Here is a 20,837-nt window from a genome sequence, read left to right as displayed (position 1 = left end):
GGATTTGCTTGTTACTTTCATTAAGCCTTATTCCCTCCCCTCATGAGGATCTGGATAGACAGAGGCCCATGACTGCAGCTCTGCTGCTGGTTATATGACATAGCTGCTGCAGGGAACAGTCGCCTGAACTGCTCAGGAGCCACCTGGAACTCAAGAACCACAGGTGGTACTACTGCTACACTGATAACCCCGATTCAGTGCATTTCCAATCTACCATGCTGGCTGAAGTGGACTTTTACCTTCAGCATTGATAGACTCCAGGTCTGGCTGTACGTAAAATGGAAAGAAATTATAAAATTTCCTGTTTCCATTTCAATACATAAGGAACAGTAAATTAGGCTTACTAAAAATACCAAGTACTATATGTGACAGAAGCACTCATTTAATTAAAACAAATCTTAGACCAGTAGCAGCTAGAATGATGCAAAATAACAGCAGAAAAACAAGACATTAAAATTTCTTTTACATAGAAATAAATTACAGTTAATATATATTAGAAGCACAATCAAGTAGAAGTGGAAATAGAGGGCAGCTGAGATAGAACAGGGTCTGAAAACCCTTCAGAGAAACTAAGAGCAGCATTTCAGGCCTGTGTGGTCTCATGCATCCCACTGAAACCATTATGTGCCACAGTAATGTATACATGAATATATGGTAATAATAACAAACAGAATTACGTGGTATATGAAGAAGCACATTATATGCTTAAGTGATTAACCTGAACTATCTGTTAATTCTTCCCAACTTCACAAAATAGCTGGATCTATGAAGATCAAGGGCGATAAACCAGCTACGTGACCCCTGTGATCTCCCCCCTCTCTGGTTCCAGGCACAGATCCTGCGGCAGATGAGAACAGACCTCACTGCCTTGGCACAGCACTTCTCCGAACAACTCGTGGCCCTCCCTCTAGGAACAAGTGAAGCCCCAGGGACCTAATCCAAGGCCATCTCACTTTCTGCTAAAGGACAACTCACAGAGAACCCAGTGCCAGATCCTGAGTAGTATCCTGTAACCCTGCTGGTATTCTGTAAGCAATGATTCATAAGTTGTACCTGGGTGCTGGCACAAAACAAGTGTTTGCCACACAGTCCTGTATGATTTCTATTTTTTTTATTATTATTATTATTTTCAGCCTCTTTTCCTACTGAAAAGCTGTTCTCTTGAAGTCTGTGTTTAGCATTTTTATATATGCCTTTCTTGTTATTTTTTGGCTCATGAAGGTTCTATCTTGCATTTACATCATTAAAATATTCACAATGTTCATCAGCAAAAGACCTGGAATAAAAAAAATGGCATTTTTAAAGTCCTGTCACTGAAAATCCCATTTTTAGTTTGGTTTCAATCAGTAATGCTACATGTGGCATAAAAGCAGCACAGTATCTTCAGTTCTGATGCCTCCCAGATTTCCCTTCTTCCACACAGTAAAGAATGAAAAATACCCCCACTTTATATTTCATCTTCTAAAATTTGACTGTGACACACAGTAAAGTCACCAGGAAAGACAGGTCCAAATAAATCATAAAATAAAACAGAGTATTTTTGGGTGAGGATTTTAGGCAGAAACATTCAAATTTATAAAGTTAACTGAAGAAAAAAAAAATCTGAAAGTATGTTTACCCACTTGACTGTACATAAATATAGACTAATCGAGATGGTTTGGTAGATTCCAGTTTATCCAAATTAAGTAACCACGGTGTGTTTCAAATTCATAACTTGTTCAAATATGATTTAAAATGTTAACCAAAGCTCTATAATTCTATTCATTTAACTGCAGCACTCAGTTCTCTTAACCACCAAGCTCTGGCTATCTAAACTGACACAGCTATTTTGGTTCCTGCTTTGTGAGACAGGCAGAGAGAACTCGCTGCGAGCACTTGGTGATCTTTAACTGCCACACGGACACTTCAAACTGCAGTTATCAGGGCAGAGGGGCCAAACCCACCCCAGAACATGGACTGCAGCATTAGCTTCTGAAAATTAAATATTCACTTGAATTCATAGGAAAAAAAAAAATCCATTCCCTGTGGTCAGCCTCTTTACAGTATTTTCCATATTTATCTTTGTCGCAGTTAATTAGCCTCAGAAATTTAACATGTTATAAGAAAAAGATGCTTCTGAGCCATTGCGCTGTATTTTGTTGGCTGCGCAACTGCACAGCCCAACCCCACAGGTTCCTTTCTTTCCTTTACCTTATTCCCTGTGTCTACATCTTAATCTCCACCAACTCCTTATTTCTTGCCTTCTTTAGCCTTATTGCAGCAGCTGATTTACAAACCCTTAAACTCACCAATTTGATGACAGTAGTCCCTGCACAAGGTCACGGGGATTTCCCCACAGTGACCAGGCTGTAATCTTTTGGGAGCAGGAGCCAGGGTTATTTTGGCTGTGAAATGCCTAACATGTTTGGGTTGCTAGGTAAATAATAACCGGTATGCGTGATGCTGGGGTGAGCCATTCGGGACACAAGTATAGTTATCTGGTTAGTCGTTTCTTCACTTGATCACACGGTAATGACTGTGCCACTTAAGAGATAAAACTTTCACTGTCTCACTTCGCTGCTCAGGTGAAATGAAGGGAAGAATTTGACCTTTGTGTTTTGTGTTGCCCTCTGCAACCGTTAGCAGCGTGCAGCAAGGTTTGTACTGCACCTAGAAGGGGCGCTCTTCCCATCCCCGCTGCTGAGCGTTAAGTAACGCCAGCAGGATGCCGTGCAAACACTGCCAATTCGCAGATATGTTTCCCAAGGCTGCTGTAGGCAGCAGAACCGCTCCCGGGCGATGCCACGGAGCGTGAGGAGCTGAGGAAAGCCGCCTGGCAGGGCTCACGGCCAGCCCCGTTTGCAATTTCATAGGCTCGCAGCCTGATTACGGTTGGAAAAGACCTCCAAGATCATCTGCCCCCCCCAACATCACCCACTGAACCCATCCCACGCGGTGCAGCCTCAGAAATGGGGAGTCGAGGGGGGCGGGGGGGACACGACACCCGGGGCACACCTGCCCCCCCCTCACAGCGCGGCCCTCCAGGGCCGGCATCTCCCACCCCCAGCCGCCTCCGCACCGCTCCAGCTCCGCTGGGGCTCCGTGCCGAGCCGTGCCGAGCCGTGCCGAGCCGAGCGGCGCGGAGCCGCCGTGGGCGGGTGAGGCAGCCCCCGGGCGTGCTGTGAGGGAGCCGCGCGTCACGGCGGGGCCGGGCCGGGCCGGGCCATAAATAGCGGCGAGGCGGCGGCAGCGCCGGCAGCGGGCTGTGGCGGCGGGGAAGCCCGGCTCTCCTCTCTCTCCCTCGGGAGCACGTCGAGGGACGAGCGGGGCGGCTCCTCTCAGCAACCCGGCGCCCCCATGACCCTGAACCGCGGCGCCAAGCTCCGCTCGCTGGAGAAGCGGCGCGGCAGCATGCCCTTCGCGGCGCACCAGCACCTGCACCGCCGCAGCATGCCGGTGGACGAGCGGGACCTGCGGGCCGCCCTGCCGCACGACGAGCTCTCCGGCCTGGTGCGCTGCACCTCGTACAGCCCCGGCGAGGCGCACCGGGAGAGCTGGGCGTCCGACTCCTCCGACTCCGTCATCTCCTCGGGCAGCGACTCGGACGGGCGGCTCTATAAGGTGATCCTGCTGGGCGAGCACGGCGTCGGCAAGACCAGCCTGGCCCGCATCTTCGGCGGCGTCGAGGACTGCGCGGAGGCGGAGGAGGCCGGTGAGGGCGCGGGGTCCCCCCCGGGGCCGGGGCTGGGGGCGCGGGGTGCCCGGGGAGCGGCCGCTCGCCGCCCGTTTCCCCAACGCTGTTTTTCCCTAACGCTGTTTTTCCCTCCCCAGGCAACACGTACGACAGATCGATTGTGGTCGACGGGGAAGAAGCGTCTCTGGTCGTGTTCGATATCTGGGAGCAGGTACGGAGCGACTGAACGTGCCTTTTCCTTGCGGGCTGCGCGGGGCTTCGCTCCAAAACGGCCGTGTCCAGGTGTCTGGCTGTTTGTGGTCACACCGTAACGTTCCTACAAAGCGGCGTTACGAAATCAGAGAGCATGCTGCTTTATCCTCTCTTGCAATCAATTTGTTGTAGCTAGACAGGCAATTAAAAAACCTGCATAGGCTCAGACAGCGAATCCCTTAATGCTTGCAGTAAGCAGCAGCTTACATTAGCAGCCCAGGAAATTCGTGCAAAACGAGAGATTAACAATCTGAGCAGTGCAGACCCGATACAATTTCTGGAAACACGATGATTTTGTTCTGTAATATATTTTAAATGAGAAAATCTTAAGAAACCTTCTGGGAGGTTGCTTACTTTTGCTGCCTCTTTATTACAAAGCTAAGAAGAATATCTTTAAGATGTTTACAGTACTTAAATAATTAGTTAGACAGTGTTGAATAGCTTTTTCAATGGAATAAATCTGTTTCTTATCCTTTGTTTTAGGATGACAGCCAATGGCTTCAGAACCACTGTATGAAAATGGGAGATGCCTATATTATCGTATACTCAGTGACTGACAAAGTTAGTTTTGAAAAGGCCTCTGAACTAAGGATCCAGCTAAGAAGAGCAAGGCAAACGGAAGACATTCCTATTATTCTCGTGGGCAATAAGAGTGACCTGGTCAGGTCCCGGGAAGTCTCAGTTGATGGTAAGAGTTACTGTTCATTTATACAGTACTGTCTAAATTAGTAGCAGAGGATCATGATCAATAGAATTGGTTCAGGTTTGATGGAGAAAAATGTGATTGGAGGCACCCCAGAGAAATCTAGCCAGCTGGTTCACACTGAGGGGGGGCTCTGTACCACGAACAGCAGTGGAGATGGCAGTGGGGGAAGATCTGTGGCTGTGCATAGAGCTATGTGCTGAACTGCACCGCAAGAGACAATGCTTCAGCTTTAGCACATTGCTGTGTGTAGGGTTTAGCTGGATGTTAAGCATGCAGCAGCACTTGCTAGTCTCGAGGTTTGATACCCTGAGCTATGGTTTTTTAAGGGACAGGAGTGTCACATCAGAACCCAGGCAGTCTGTGAAAATGGTGATCCCGCAGCAACTGTACAATCTTTTTTTTCTTCCTTTTTTTTTTTTTTTTTTTTTTCCTGGAAGAGATTCCATCACATTTGTGGTGAGCTAGAAGGATGGAAGGACCAGGCTCACACAAAGTCTTCTTGTATGTGTTCCACAGCTGAGGCCAGTGAGAACTTTCTCAGTTAGTTCCAGGGTGCATTTCCATAACTAGAGTACAGATGATGATGAATGTATTATTGCTGCCTGGTTATGGCATGATTCCTGTGTTAGATGCTTGTACAGGGAACTGACTGGAGTCGATCAGGAGATTATAATTCTTTTCAGGCTTGTGGCAGTGCATGGTTCACCCATCCTAGAGGTGTCATTATTTTGCTCAGGTTTAAACCTTTGCCATTATTCACCACAAGGTGTACATGGAAACTTGCACTGCAGCAATGTTCCAGAGCTGCATGCTTACCTCTGGAACACTGGAAACAGAGCATCACCTATTCTGAAGGCAGTCCTAATCAAATCCAGTGGTCTACAGCTTCATGACCTCCAATGTAATCTGTTTAATGACCTTTTGGACTGCCAGCTTCAACTGTAGCTGGTATGGAAAACTCACTTCCTATAGCAAGGCTGAGGTGCACAATTGCTCAACAACTTCCAGAAGAAATAGGAACTAGTTTCTGTACCTCACTATCTTTCCTATTAGACAGCAAGCATGCATCCAAGTACCTCTCTTATATCAGCTTTAGACCTTAAATGATACTGGGCTGGTCTGCCTATAGGATTACTATTGTCTTATATTCAGTACCACTGGTCATGTGAGACTTTTGACCACACTACAGCAAAACAATGAGTGCAAATATACACTCTTCCTACTATGTAACAAAGTTCTTTTGTGATGTTGAAGGCACTTTAATTAAGTCAAACCTTTTCTTTTTTCTTGCCACTATGTATTAAAGAGAAAATGTCAGTCTCCACTCATCTCTCTTTTTCTCTTTCCATCCAGAGGGACGGGCCTGTGCTGTTGTGTTTGACTGCAAGTTCATTGAGACCTCAGCTGCTCTTCATCATAACGTCAAGGATCTGTTTGAAGGTATTGTTCGGCAAATTAGACTTCGCAAAGACAGTAAAGAAGACAATGCTAGAAGAATGGCCAACACAAAAAGAAGAGAAAGCATAGGCAAAAAGGCCAAGCGATTCCTTGGGAGAATTGTGGCAAAGAACAATAAGAAGATGGCTTTCAAAGCAAAATCAAAGTCTTGCCATGACTTATCTGTGCTTTAGAAGCTATCAGCGAGGACGGATGTTGCACACGGGAGGTGAACAAGCATTTGACTGTTGAAGTGTATGGATGATCCTCATGGTGATAACAAGAATGAGTTATCATTGAGACTCTCGTTAATGCCTTAAGGTGCACAAGCAAGTCCAGAACTTACGTTACAATGTCTACTTCATTGATAAATGGCTAAAGTTTCAATGCGTACAAGTAAATGAACTAACTTTAAATAAGTGGCTTGACATGCCCACACTTTCATTATGTACATATATTATATATCCTCTTGTCCTGTGGATAACAGAGATGCAAATATAAGAAAAGATGATGATAAGTATCACCATAGACTTGTCTCGTTTGCAGAGCAAAACTTAAATTTGTACGCAGGCTCGTACACTCTTTTTAGTATAAAGCAAGCAAAGATAAATCTTTTTAAACTTAAATATGGGGTGGGGGGAGTAGAACCACATTAGAATGGGAGTAAAATTTATATATATAGTTAAATACAGAACAGATGTCATTTTATGAAGTTAATTTGCACTTCCATTAAATGTTATTCAATTAATTTGTTACTTGTTTACATGCAGATTTTATAATAAAGTATTATTTACTGTTATAATAAACTGTGCTTTTCTGATAGTTTGGATAAAGACTGAGAGCAATATTTTTATATTGACCTTCTTTCAACTGTACAGAACATTATGTACGGACTTCAACTGAGTTACACACGACAGTTCAGGAATGAGATGAATCGGGCATACTTTGTGTCCAGTTCTTCAGTAGACTGTTTCTTTAAGTAAATCCTGCTTTCATTAATACCTTATCACAGCAGCTCATATCAGGAAGGAGTACCTTAATGTTACTGTTCATCTTCAACCTGCTTCTCTTGTCAGCTCCAGCAGAAACAGACCTCTAAATAATGCCTATAGTTAGATAGATGTGTTTCCACACTGATTAATTGAAACCCGTAGTGTTCAACTTCTTACATTTTCTCTGTGTGACAGCCACTGAACAAATGTGTTTTTTCTGTTGTTGGTGGTGGTAGTGACTGTTTGTAGGTTTTGTTTTGTTTTTCCTTTCTGGGAGAAGTATAATTTTCTTGTCTACTCACAAGCCTGTAAATAACTTTCAATGGCTTGAAGACGTTCAAACCAGCATGGCAAGGCTGTTTGAAAGAGTTACAGGCTCCAGCTATGGTGTGTTGTGGCCTTCAGTGTTATTACTGTTTTTGTGTTCATTTTATCATGTTATAATTAATGTGTTTCCATGATTTTTTTTACCTTTTTGCTACTCATTAATTTAAAAAGCAGTCATGCCTCAGTAAATAATTTGGGCTGGCTGCATATGCTTTAGTAGTTCCTCTACATAGGATACGTTATTTTTAAATTCTTCCATAAATTATCTGAACTATACATTCTGGCTTTTTCTGCCCAGGGCTGAGTCCAGTTATTTAGAGAGATTGTTCTCACTGCTTTGGAGATCTGTATGTGATTTTATAGCTGACCTTTCCCATACAGCAGAAAAAGTGCATCAGTGGTTACACCTTACAGTGCTTCCCTGAGCTTGAACAAACAACTCTCCATGAGGTTAGCCCGGTCTTTGGGCACTCATCAGGGAACAGTTCGTACCGTGGGAAACAATATCTGGTTTGTATATCTCTGCTTGGGATCTGCAGAATTACTGTCTCCTACTCTGTTGCTGGTGCAGCTGTTAAGTTTAGCATATGTTGCTGCTAACAGGTCACATAGGTTTTCTTATGAAGAAAGGTGTTTATTTTTTGTCCTGAGTGAGGTCTAAAGTGAGTAACTCTGTCCTGCTGCCAAAACTTACATTTACCTGATAATACATTTCCATTGGATTTGCCTTTTGTCACCAGCTTTGCTTCCTGGCAAACTATTATGGCAAACCATTCCTGGAATGTCTAACCATGTCAAGAGCATGACAGTAGATGTCTATTTACATCGAAGTCTTTAAGTGTCAACAGCTAAGAAATTACCATAGTCCTGAAAACCATAAAGCAAAAGTGTCTAAATTCATGTGCATAAATCTGGCACATACCTATTTATGCTTATATTAAAGTTACCAACAAAACTAGACGTTGCTCCCTGTGTGCTTGCAAAGCTTTTGCTTTTGGTTGTCCTGTGCTTTCAGAATGACTGGGAGAGGACTGACATTTGATTGACCAGCAAGATTTAATTCTGCCCATGATAAATACAAGGAATGTGATGCAAACCCTGAGTTTAAGATAAGGCTTTTCACAAAGTGTGAAGTGTTACAAGGATGTGTTTCTCTCAATGCCGCAACATGGCTGCATGACCTCTTCAAGGTCATGGTTAACAGCTGTACTTTTTCGCATACTCTGACCTACAAATCAGACATTCTACTGTGTTTGTGAATTCAGAAGATTAGGTTAGGACAACTCTAAAGAATAAAAAAATATTCCTGAGGTGTTCTACTTCATTGATAGTCGTTAACATAAACTGTGGAAAATAATTTGTTTTACAAGTATGTCATACGGGTCACTGTGAGACAATAAACTGTGAATCCCTCAAAAGAAGCTTAGACTCATCTATACTGTGTTCTGCTGGTTAATATTGTATAATAAAACACGTATTCAAGTATTCATACTTATTTTTTCATTCGTTTTCACAATAATTAACATAATTCAGCCATCATTTATCAATAGGGACAGGGTTCATTGTTACTGAAGCTTTGATAGTAACCTTCTCTAGACCAGTATCATATTCTATGCCACAGAAGTATTACCATGAATGCTATTTTGCAGAGATTTTGTAGCTCCTGGAAGACTTTCTATCCAGAAAAATATTAATTTCTTGGATGTTATTTAGTAGAATTTCCAAGCATATATTTTGAAAGTACATATGCAACAGTAACAGACATCTATCTGTCAAGTGCCTCCAAAAATCAACATTCTTCAAAAGGTTATTTGTACTTTCAAGCATTTGAAGGTCACCTATAGGTTTTTGTAATTTGACAAGTTTTATTGGAAATGATACTCAGATTCTTGCCACTGATGGTGGTGAATCTATGTCATGTGAAATATACCAGTAGCCCCAGGCAACATTATTTTCTCTCATTATTACCGGAGCAGAGTGCTATGGGTTACAGTGGTGTCAGTTTTCTTATTTTTTTGCCAATATACATCAGTTTTAATTCATAAGGACAGTTCACACCGTCATTTAATCTTTATTGCCTTCACTGCTACTGCCAGCTGAAGTTCCTGTTACTGCTAATTGTGGTGGTGGATTTTGTGTTGGCATGAGTCCATTTGGAACAGCTCTAATTATTATCCTCTACAGTGGAAGGACATCGCCATTTATGCGCAACACATATGTTAGGTAAACAAATCAAAGACTCCTCTGCTTGCTATTGCTAAACTAGATCCTGTAAATTCTTCATGGTATGAAAAATGTGAAGAAAATCATTCCTCCATCTGCCAAAAATGCAAAGCGTAAAGTCAAGTCCTATAAATATAGATGAAATGTTAACTGCCGGGGGAAGAGTTAGCATCACCAAAAATGTAGTTTTACTCAGATGTATTTTCTCAAAATAGGGCTACAAAACAGGCCAGGATCTACATAGTAACATTGCATAACATGACTGTTCTTTACTGAAGAGGAAAGCATAATGAGCTGACAGTGATTAAGAATTCAGTGTTTGATAAAAGATTGCTAAGAGGTAGTTTAAAACAAGTGGGATAGTACTTATGCTGAATTTTGCTTTCGTTCTCTTAATTTTGTCTGGGGACAATGTACAGATTAATTGCATGTACATCACAGAGACCTCTCAAAATCTGCATATGCAGTGCAAGGTGATGTTCGTGCACTCCAGGACTGCCATTTAATTTATACATATGAACTCTAGCATTCCAATGGACAATTTGACTCCCTCTTTAAATGAAGGAACACCTGCTTAAGTTATTCCTGCTTAAGTTATTCATGTCTAATGAATACTTAATTAGAGCAATACTGCTTAAGTTATTCATGTCTAAAATTTGAATTTGTAAATGATGTCAACTGCCTTTGTGCTCTATGACATGGATATTGACTAGAGAAGCAAAAGATTTAAACAAATAAATGAAGTACCCATCATTTACCTTCACATAAGACTTCTCTAATGCACTGTTCAAAATCCAATGGGGAACAGCATTGTTTAACTTAAAGTTGTACTCAGGATTCCAGTACTAGAAGGTAGGAAGCAGGCCAAAGAATTTACTTCAACACCAAGTCCTTCATCAGCAATTATCTTGATATTAATAATAATTATGTATCATGAAAATGTTCTGGCAAAGGGGTAAAATGGGCAGTGTATGTTCTAAAGACCCCCCTTTCTCTTGTTCTCTCTTTTTTTTTTCCTTTTCTTTTCCTTTTCCTTTTCTTTTTCTATTTAAAAAGGTGCTATCTGGCACTGGAAACCAATTAGCCTACCGAGTTTTGTTTTTTTTTTTAATTACCTACCACATTTGTCACAGGAGCTGAAGATGATATTAATCTGAACAAAAATTTAGCAAGTTCAGAGACTGAGATCAATAGAATACATCTGATAACACCAGTTTTCTCATCCTCCTAAAATAAGTTTTTCCAAGGCCCAAAACAAGGTCTAGAGAAAGGACAGGATTTGGAGAGCCAGCATAGAATTAAAAGTTGCTCCTACTCAGACCAGAATAGAGAACCTGTAAAAAGCTTTCTGGCAGTGAGTTCCACTTTCATCAGCCTCTTTGCGGTAGCATAAATAATTATACTTGTTAGGCTTGCAGTGCCACTGAAGGTTGTGACCCTTGCTTTGGGAATGACAGTTCTCAGTTCGCTAGATGCCTTGGCAGAAGAATCATAATCTTTTCACCCCTAAAATGGATTGTTGTAATGCATTATGCTTAACAAAGAGCTTTCAGGAGCTCCACGTAGTAGGAAATATAGCCATGTTAATGATGTTGGCTAGGTCACAACGAGCACATAACTTCTGGGCTCTGGCCAGGGTTCCTGTACTTTTCTAGGTGAACTGATGGTCTAGAAAAGCTGTAAATAGTGTTGGACATAACTAATGCTGACACTGCTTCACTTTCTGCACGTTTCTTGGCTGGCTACAAAGCTTGCTGAACTCACTATAAAGTCAACAACATTTCCTGATTTTGGGCTGCTCGGCAAAAACAATCTTTGTATTTCTAATTGCAGCTATCTTCTTATGTCAACTATTTGGGCAGCAACAATTTAATGCATTTGACACTGTGAAAGTACCTGCAGGGGATCATGCCCTATTCTCTTGCAGATCAAGGACTCAAAAAGCCTAATACCACAGAAATACATCTTAACTGAACTACAATATACAGTACATTTTAAAGCCATGCCAACTTGCATCTGCCCCCATTCATTCCAGGCCTTCCCTTGGAATTTCTGGAGGAGAGTTCACCCACCAACCTTCTTCAACTAAAAGACCATAACTCCTTTTGGACATGGGCCAGGTGCTGAAAAACTTTCTCACAGATTTTTCAGTTACAGGTACCTTGTTTGTAGAGCTCCTTTGTCACACACATTTCATGTCAACTTGAATTTTATCTTTCTGACCTCCACTGTTACACATTGTCACCCTTGCAGCAGTGGCTCAGCAGTACACTGGGAACTTCTGCTGCTGCATGACTTACTGAAAAACATCAGCTGTCAACAGTCGTAACATGAACCTGGTCCCCCAGCTCACTGCTTTACATAATACAGTCTAGATAAAAATGTCAGATTTTGCTGCACATAAGTCCCTGATTAAGACAGCATAGCAAATTAAATTACTCTCTCCTTGAATGTCAGGGGTACTGTTGCATTTGCAAGGCAAAAGGGAATGGAAGATTTTTAGCTAATCTATTCATGGGAAAAAAAAAAAAAAGAAAAACTTACTCAGTATGACAGCCGCCTCTCATTTTTACCCTATAGTCATTTTTTTTTATGGAAATCTCTGAGGCTATAGAGCATAGTCATGTATGGTCTTCTGCCCTTTGACTATCCCTAGAGCTCTTGGATTTGTATTCTTCCTACATGGTCCCATATGGAAAATATTTTTAAAAGTCTGACACATGAGATTTCAAAGAAAGCAAGGTAGGTGAAAATTATGAGCAATGGAAAAGTTCCCAAGGACTTAAAAAACACCATGAAAAACACAATGAAAAACATTTTATTCAACAAATTAACATTTCTATGCAGGGTTTACAACACACAGTCCACAGCATTGTGGGTAGGTCAAGTTAAAAAAATGAAAAATTGGTTATAAACACAAAGAACTCATTAGCCTTTTTCAATAGTATTTTCTGTGTTTATCTTGATACTCTGCAGCAGATCTTAAGTCACAGTCTGTAACACACTGCAAACAAGTAGATAAAACAGAAACTACAAGATCAGGCTGTTTTCATTCTATTCTTTTTTTTTTTTTAACTGTTACCAGTATAAGCTTTTACCTGAAACACAAGTACAGACACTGAGTTCATATGATAAATATCCAACTAGTGCACCTATATGCAACCATTACCTACAGAACTAGTTTTATTTCTTTCTCTTACACAGTAATTCAAAAGATAGTACTAAAAATTTCAGTTACAGCATAGAAGTGAAATAAGCATGAAAATAAAGCAATAGACAGCACTGCACAAGTGAATAATGCCTCCTGCACATCTCTCTCTTATTCACCTTCTATTTTGACAAGATACCAGAGAGCTAACATATCCGTGCATGTCTGCACAACTTTTATTCAAAAGCAGAGCTAGTCAAATATCAGAGCAAAACGTTGAACAGCCAAGTCCTCAAAAACAGAGATGCAGGGTGCAAATGTGCAATGTACTTTCTATCAGCCCACAGATTTCATTAGCTGGATGTGCAAATCTTTTTAGATAGGTTTCAAGAGTTCTAGAAAACAGCACATCTTATATTCTAAAATCATCCTCAGAAATAAAAAGTGTTAAGAGCTTTGTAATGAATTTTACACTCAGCCTTCATTAGATGAGTTGTAAATTAAATTCTTAGTTAACTACTAGAGGTCCTGACTTAGTAATTGGTTCACTTTTAATTATAAGGTAATTAGCCAGCATGGCTTTATTATTTCATCCCCAAAGTAATGTTCTGCTCTTCAAGAGCAAGATGGAGGTAAGGAGCAATTTAGTTTTAATCACAGAAATTGGGAGTTGCTTGAATTTCTCCTTCTCTCCTGCTGGCTTGGACTGTGACCCCCTTAAGCTCACGCTGCTCTCTCTCACCTGTCCCTCCCATTACTATGGGCAAGGAGGTCTCCAGCCTTTGAAGTGAGCCCTGTAGCGATAAGAATTTCACACGGTCCTCGGCTTTTTAATTTCTTGTTGAAAGACTGTGCTTAAACATGTGCTAACACAGTTTTGATTTTGGGAATATGATGCAGAGCAGATGTCAAGCCTAAAAGAACAAACCACAGACAAATTTTGACTGCAGTTTGTATGCTTGGAATATTGTAAAGGCAAATTAGTATTCTGGGTGTTGACCTCAGGTCTTTCTTGACTGGACAAAGATTTTTAATATTTTCCTCAATACTAAATGTCAGTATTTTGTAGGCTCATTTTTAAGAGCTTTTGAAGCACTCAGGCATACTACGCTTATTTTAAGCTGGAAAGGGTATATTTAGTGGCAAGTATCAAAGATATAATTATATCTATAAAACCAATCTTGTTTTAATCTTTTTTTATTATTTTTTTAAAAGATTTTTTACTTTGTATATTATACAGAGACTGATTCTACATCGGCATTTACATAAATCACACAAAGGACTAAGCAAAAGGGGAAGGGTTCAAATGACATCTATATGCAACTTGTTTTTTCTGTTCCGGGGGGTGGGCTGCAGTGTTTACGGAGAAAATCGCCTCTGACCTCCCTTCAGTCCCTGCTGAAACCGCAGCTGGGGGATGGATGGGATAAACATGCCAGAAAAGAACTGCAGGTCCAGATGCAGCATGGACTTCCAGATCACCTGCGCTTCACAAACCCTATAAGCCACAACAACATACGTAAATGCAGAGGCTTGAGGGATGAAGCAAAGAAAGGGCAGGGAAACAGAAGTAAAACAAGGCTTGTCTCTGAGCAGCTTCAAGAAGAAATTGCAGCATGGGGATTGCTGACTTCAGCAAGGAATTGTGCTTGAAGACCGCCAAGTAAAAGGTCTCTAAGCTGCCCAAGCACAAGTTTGCTCTTCCATGCAATGCTCAATGGGAAACTTCCTACATCACAAGACATCACCTCCTCCCTTCCTCCCCTCCCCCTCCAAGAAAAGGCTATTTTTAATTCACTGATTGTAAAGCTTTCTTTCCCAACAGCAGGACAGAGGTTTAATTAAAACTCCAACTGGCACTAACATAATCCAGAGAAATCCCACCCGTTTCAGGGAATAAACCCCTGCTGAAGTTGGTTAACCAAAAGTGATGCAGTTTAGGCAGTTATCTGTACAAATCCTTGAATTCAACTATATCTGTGTGAGAAAAGCTGCCAAAACCATTCAAATCTGTAAAACATTTTATATGACATTGAAAATGGCTTATTAAGGTCACTTGGTAAATAATGGATGAAAAACAGTAAATGTATTTTAATATTTGTGTTTCTCTTACCCTTAGAAAATTACACAAGGATAAACAGAAAAAAACAGCTGGAACTCCTAATACTACTTACTCACATCCCTATCAGTATGTCAGAGAAGGCAGAGCACCTCCATTGCTAAACATACACACCCCTATAATGCTGGATTCAACTGAGTACTACTTGTGCAAATAATGTTATTGAGATCACAGGATAAATCCTGCTCTTTTCTGGAGAGTCAGCGGATTTAGGCCCTGTTTTTGGAAACACTAACGCATGCTTTATGTCAGCAGAGCACACTGGATAAATAAGATAGAATAAATATTTAAAAGACTATTTGTTTGGAATTGTATTCTAGCTATACTACTGGGAAAACAAAAATAGAATTTGGCATTGTATGAGTGTCTGTCATCTCATGGAAATGTATATTATGTTTGCAGAATCAGACATTCTGAAAATGAAATAATTGAAGGGCAATTTCCATGCAACACAGTCACATCGTGGCAAAAAAGACGAACAAGCATAGGATAGTTCTCTGGACAGATCAAAAGCAAAGCCAAACAATTCTTCCAGCATGATTTATTTTACTTAAAGATCAAAAGAAAAAAAAAATAAGATAGATCAGGTGTACACTACTGGAACAAGAAAGAGGGATTACATTAATCACTAATAAATTAAACCCTGTTGTTTGGAATGTTCCAAAATGCACTCACAGTTCATCAGTTAAAGATGACAAGAAATCACTAAAATAATAAACTAAATTGTCACATGGACAGAGAAGTCTTTACAGAACAGCCTGGAACTAAAAATCAGCTTTCCAAAGAAGAGAATACAATTCTACCACACTACTCTAATTCTCAATCATGCAATTTTATCAAAGGACTTTTGCTTAACGTTCTCCCTTTGGAATGGGAATGGTTATGTTGGAACCTCACTTCCACTAAAAAAGAACAAGTCAAGCTTTGGAGGTAGAGGAAGAAGCTAAAAATGTAAAGTATATAAAATCCAAAAGCTCAAATAAAATATATTTCTTAAAAATCATATAACCTTGAATCTTGGCTCATGAAATTGTGATAAAGTTTAAGACTGCAGTAGCTGTGTAAAGTATCCCTATTAGATCCATATGAGACTCTATAAATTTGCAGCACAGCACTATGTACTTTCCCTACATCAAGCTTGGGCTACAGTGATAAGCTGTCCCCCTTTTTCTAAAAACAAAAAAACAAAAAAAAAAGCTTTTTCTTGGTGTCTTAGATGTTATTAAAAAAGCTGAACAGATAGATTTGATACAACGTAACTCCACCTTATCAGAGGTCTTCTCAGTGCTCATATATGCTTTTTCTTCTTTCTTTTTTCCCTGAAACATCAGGTACCATTCCTACATGCTTGCAATACAGGAGAAGAGACCAAATTTTGTCTCAGGAATTTTTAGGCCCCAGAAGCAAAACATTTTTAAATGCCCACTACTTGGATGGGTGGAACACAGATGAAACATGGATGTTTTATGTTTTCCATTTGTCCTTAATTCAGAGACATTTCAATTTAGATAAACAAGTATATCTTCCAACATGGATAGCTTCCATAATCACTTTATGAGATTCCTTTTTAATCCCTCTGCATCTCCCCATGTTTCCTAGTGGAAACAGCGTTTTGGGGGTTTGTCCTAAGGCTGGGAATAAGAAAAAAGAATACCTCCAATAATGATGTGGTGAAAAATGGTTTCTTGTCCAGCCCTGGTAGCAAATACAATGGGTTAAATGGTAACCCTGGTGAATCCATTAGGAGTTTTCCTGTAGATCTGACCATAGCCAAGATTTGTATCTCCTTTGTCATTAAAGATATTATAACTTGAAGAAGCACATAGAAGGAAATATTTCAAAACTTTTAAAGTGGATTTTTGTAAATAAAAAGCAATTTATGCACAGAAAGAAATGAAAAAACTTGTTACATTTTACACAAGAATGTTTTGACAGATGGATGCATTCAGACAGAAATTAAGTGAACCCAGTAAAGATTTCCTGATTATTTTTGTTTCCAACATCTTGAATATTTGAATGACTAAATACAAAACTATGCTTCTATGTCTGGAAGGCAATTAACAACAACAAAACTGAGGAAAATTCTTTCATTTTATTTGATTAAAAATAGAGCAGAGGCCAGTCCTGTAAACGATGCAAAATGCTCCTGCCACAGGAGCATTTATGCACTGAAGGGCCTAATTATGTGGTTTTGTTGTTGAAGAGCATTATGAAGTTCAAAGGAACAGCTCAAATTTAAGAAATAAACAAATGGCGGGGTTTTGGAGAGCTGACCTTCTCCAAGTCACTCTCCACCCCACCTCTGCCAGTGAGTGGACGCAGCTCACACAGCTCAAGCCACTGGGGGAGGTGCAGTTCAGACCAGACCACGATAACCCTCACGGGAGAGGGACCATCGGATCTGAGAACATTTCGAAGATCCGCAACAGAATTTCCCAACATTTCTATCTAGCACAATTCTAAATGTTTTATGATTAGAGCCTTTCTGTACAAGCTGATGTGTATAAAGAATAACTCCGAACTGAAACAGATGGATCACCTTAATAAAGGCAACTTTAATTGTGTTCCTATCCTGATAGACTGACATTGAGACGTGCTTGATGCTCCTGGGATAAAATTCACAGAAACATGCAAGTATGTATTAGCAGAGCCACTGCTCTGATGTCTCATTTTGGTGTTGGTGGTCCATTCCTGTATTACTCTTCTTTTTGGATAATCCAATATTTTTCCTCAGAATAGTATATTTTAAATACTTCAGGATAAGACTGATAGATTAAAATAGTGTCTAGTTCCTGCACACAGACAGGAGAAATCATGTTTATTCACCTGTTGTTGGATTTCTTTGTCTTATGTCATGTGAACGGTCAATTAAGTTTAGTCAATTGTTTTAATTTAGTTCATAACAGGGATGCAATTAAGCCAATTCTCTGACACTGAGCTAGACAGCAGGCATAGCTGGCTTCAGAAATTATTTTTCCATATATCATTATTTTATCATTCACCTTTCAGTAAAAATAAGCATTTCCACCTCTAATCATCATCTTGATCTCTTCAAAAATAGTATTTGTAGCAATTATCAAAAATAAAGAAAAAGTATTACTTCCACTTTTCTAGTATAAATTAACTATTTCACCTGGAAATCTTTATCTTTCATGGGAATACTTAAATATCAGACTTCAGTTATCTTCCTTGTGCCTACAGAACTATGATCAGTTTATGGATGATAACTATCATCATTGTATGTCTGAAATGTTACAATAACTATTTGCAATAGCACCAAGAGCATTAGCAAGCTCATTCTCCTATTTAAAGAATGTGTTAGCTGAAATTCCTTCTAAGTACCCCAGATACCAGTGTTTAAGACTACTGAAGGTTTGACTGCTTTAAAACGTTAACATGGGTTCTGTAATTAAAACTCCAAGTCTTAAAAAGCAACAAGGATTTTTTAAACTGTAAATAAAAGAATTTAGACACCACGGCAGGTTAGAGTTAAGCCTTTTCAAAAGAAGTCTCTCCTTTACCCCTTCTCTTGACTTAAGGGCTGGAAAATAAAATTGTGAGCATACTTACTACTGAAACATGTCAAGGCTGTGTGAAGCAATACTTTCCTGAACTAAATTAGCCTGGTACAGTAGGATGCCTATTACCAGCTGAGTAAAACAGTATATGATAGTATTATGTGAGGTGACAAGCAGTTTTATATACTCTAAGTGGTATTCAGTAATACAATCTATAGCTATACCTCTAACCTAAAAAACAGGTCATCCGTAAGGGTTGTCCCTTTCTAAACCATTTTATAATGTAGTTGTGGGTTTTTTTTTTTGTTTGATTGTTTGTTTTAAAAAGTGTTGTGTCCTCCCCTCCTCCCCCTCCAGGAGTATCAATGGTGACCATATTTCCTTTAAATTCTGCTGCAGAACTTCTCATAAGGCTGAAAGTCTTTTCTGGTACTAGGGGAATACAGATAGAGTCTTTCTTGCCTAGGTGTTGCATATCCCTCGGTCATTTATTATTTCACATAAGCAATTACACATTTAAATCACCTTTTATCATATTAATTGTATCTTACTCTGATAATTTTGAAGAAAGTTATTTCTAGGCAAATCAGAAGATTAAAATTGAGTAAGTTTCCTAAGCTATGTTATTTCTTCCATTGCATTTCAGAATGTCTAAAACACTTACTCCGGCTACTGATCATTTCCTTTGCCATGCCTGAAAATAGGTGAAGTGCTTCTAATAACTTCTAATTGGTTCTAATAACTCGTGGCACCTATGTTAGGAATCCATAAACTGTATGCTGTAGGACCCCATGTACCAAGTAGAGTCAGACAATAAAAGCCCCTGACAAGAAAAATACTAGATATGGTCCCTGTTCACTGACAGGCTAAAAAACATTAAGTTTCAAAATATTTATAGAATTAGTATTAACATAAGGAAACAAATTTTTAGTTTTAAATCAAAATAAGCTTTTAGTTTTAAGCACAAGATTGTGATCCGAGCTACCTTCCATTCTAAATATGGAATGTCCCTTTCAATAAAAAATAGGCTATTCTGTTACTTGGCATTGAGATACTTAAGATAATTTTTTGGATATGATCTCAGTTCACAATGTTGAAACACCCAGTTAAGCTAAGTTTCTAAAGGCATGCTTGACTATGAGCCATCATCCTCCTAAGTAGTTTTCTTATTCACGTGCTTAAAACTGGATACCTACTTAAGAAAGTGGGTGACTCATGGCCTAAATTGAGAGTTACCATATTTAATCAAACTTACATTGCTGTGAGATCAGACTGAAATATACGGAGCCCAACTCTTTACTTCTCTCACCTTTTTAAATTTTTATGCAGACTGAGTATCAAACACTTCAATCAGACAACTCCACTGAGGTGTCTGGTGCACACAGATAAAGGCACAATGCAAAGGAGGCCTGTATTGTACATCACACTAATGAAACCTCTGGTGCTATTTGTGCAGGTTATGTAGGTCTCTTCGTATCCCGTTTCCATCCATACTAGGAAATGGCAACGCTACAGCTACAATTCCTAACAACCTGTTTGACTTCAGTAACTGTCTTCTGTTACAGGAACAAATACAGTCAGTTATTCTCCTTCTCAGTCATAAGCACCATCTGCCATTTAATAGGTGCTTCAGCAACTCATTAGTCTGTACTTAAATTGACTTTGAACAGAACACTGCCATTTTATTGCTGCCGTGCTTCGCATCACCAGCTAGACCCTTAGAGTCAATACTGATAATGTTAATATCTTTGAAAACAGTTCCCAGGCTTGTGCAACCAGCACTGGAACTTTAATTTCAATCTCAGAATCCTATTCCTCACCTGATGCTTTCTGAATTCTTGAGCATGTAACATGGTCCAAGTACAACTGTACAACTTTTCAGAGTAATATTTCAAATATTTGCAAAGGAATTTAAAAATGTTTTTGGTGTGCTAAAAATCTGTTTAGAGTATACAGTTGCCCAAGAGCATGTGCAGAGTCAAGTTCTGTGCACTGAAATGGGCATGAAACGCATGTGGAAAAGTTGCTTAAAAGAGTTCCAGTAATATTTTCTGAGTAACTTTTCAAAGTGTCCATTAAGCAACAAATTAAATGGCATTTTGATGCCAATTAATCTTTGTAAAAGAACTTCCAGATGCATTTATTTCTGCATATATTCTAGCTATCGAATATAGGTTAAATCATTAAGTCTATATTGCTTAAAAAACAGCTGTAAAGTTCTTACAACTAATGTTCACCTCGTCCAAGTCTTTCAAAATAGAAATCTACGCACCCCTTTTCTTCTCTGTTTGTAATGTGCTTGCTTGTCATCTCAGAGCTTAAGTACTCAGAGATCAGTGACTGGAAAGACTAAGCAGCCTTGATCTTACAGGGACTACTTGAGCAGGTGTTGACAAGTGAATGTCTGGGAAAAATAATTAGCATTATTTGCTACTTCGAGAA

General features: G+C 39.7%; 1 protein-coding gene and 1 long non-coding RNA gene across 2 annotated transcripts in view; one reads left to right on the top strand and one right to left on the bottom strand.

Annotated features, from left to right (window-relative positions):
- The first annotated feature begins 3,187 nt into the window (after window positions 1–3,187).
- On the top strand, window positions 3,188–6,901 carry RRAD (RRAD, Ras related glycolysis inhibitor and calcium channel regulator). Its single transcript, XM_080551996.1, has 4 exons — window positions 3,188–3,691; window positions 3,811–3,884; window positions 4,409–4,613; window positions 5,985–6,901. Exons 1-4 carry the CDS (start codon window positions 3,337–3,339, stop codon window positions 6,260–6,262), a joined length of 912 nt encoding a protein of 303 aa, XP_080408122.1. The 5' UTR covers window positions 3,188–3,336; the 3' UTR covers window positions 6,263–6,901.
- A 5,504-nt stretch (window positions 6,902–12,405) lies between these two features.
- LOC308176742 overlaps window positions 12,406–20,837 on the bottom strand; it is a 56,453-nt gene continuing 48,021 nt past the window's right edge. Inside the window, exon 3 of the long non-coding RNA XR_013938561.1 lies at window positions 12,406–14,256. This is a non-coding gene — a long non-coding RNA (uncharacterized lncRNA). The remainder of the gene's footprint in view (window positions 14,257–20,837) is intronic.

The sequence above is a fragment of the Anser brachyrhynchus genome (assembly GCF_964034855.1).
Source record: "Anser brachyrhynchus genome assembly, chromosome: 12".
Classification (NCBI taxonomy): Eukaryota; Metazoa; Chordata; class Aves; order Anseriformes; family Anatidae; genus Anser; species Anser brachyrhynchus.
This window is presented reverse-complemented; position numbering and strand designations above follow the sequence as displayed.

Excerpts from the sequence above, each read along its gene's own strand:
- RRAD (XM_080551996.1), top strand. The coding sequence starts at position 3,337 with ATGACCCTGAACCGCGGCGCCAAGCTCCGCTCGCTGGAGAAGCGGCGC. Across the intron at positions 3,885-4,408 it reads TGTTCGATATCTGGGAGCAG|GATGACAGCCAATGGCTTCA; the intron begins GTACGGAGCGAC and ends CCTTTGTTTTAG. Across the intron at positions 4,614-5,984 it reads CCGGGAAGTCTCAGTTGATG|AGGGACGGGCCTGTGCTGTT; the intron begins GTAAGAGTTACT and ends CTTTCCATCCAG.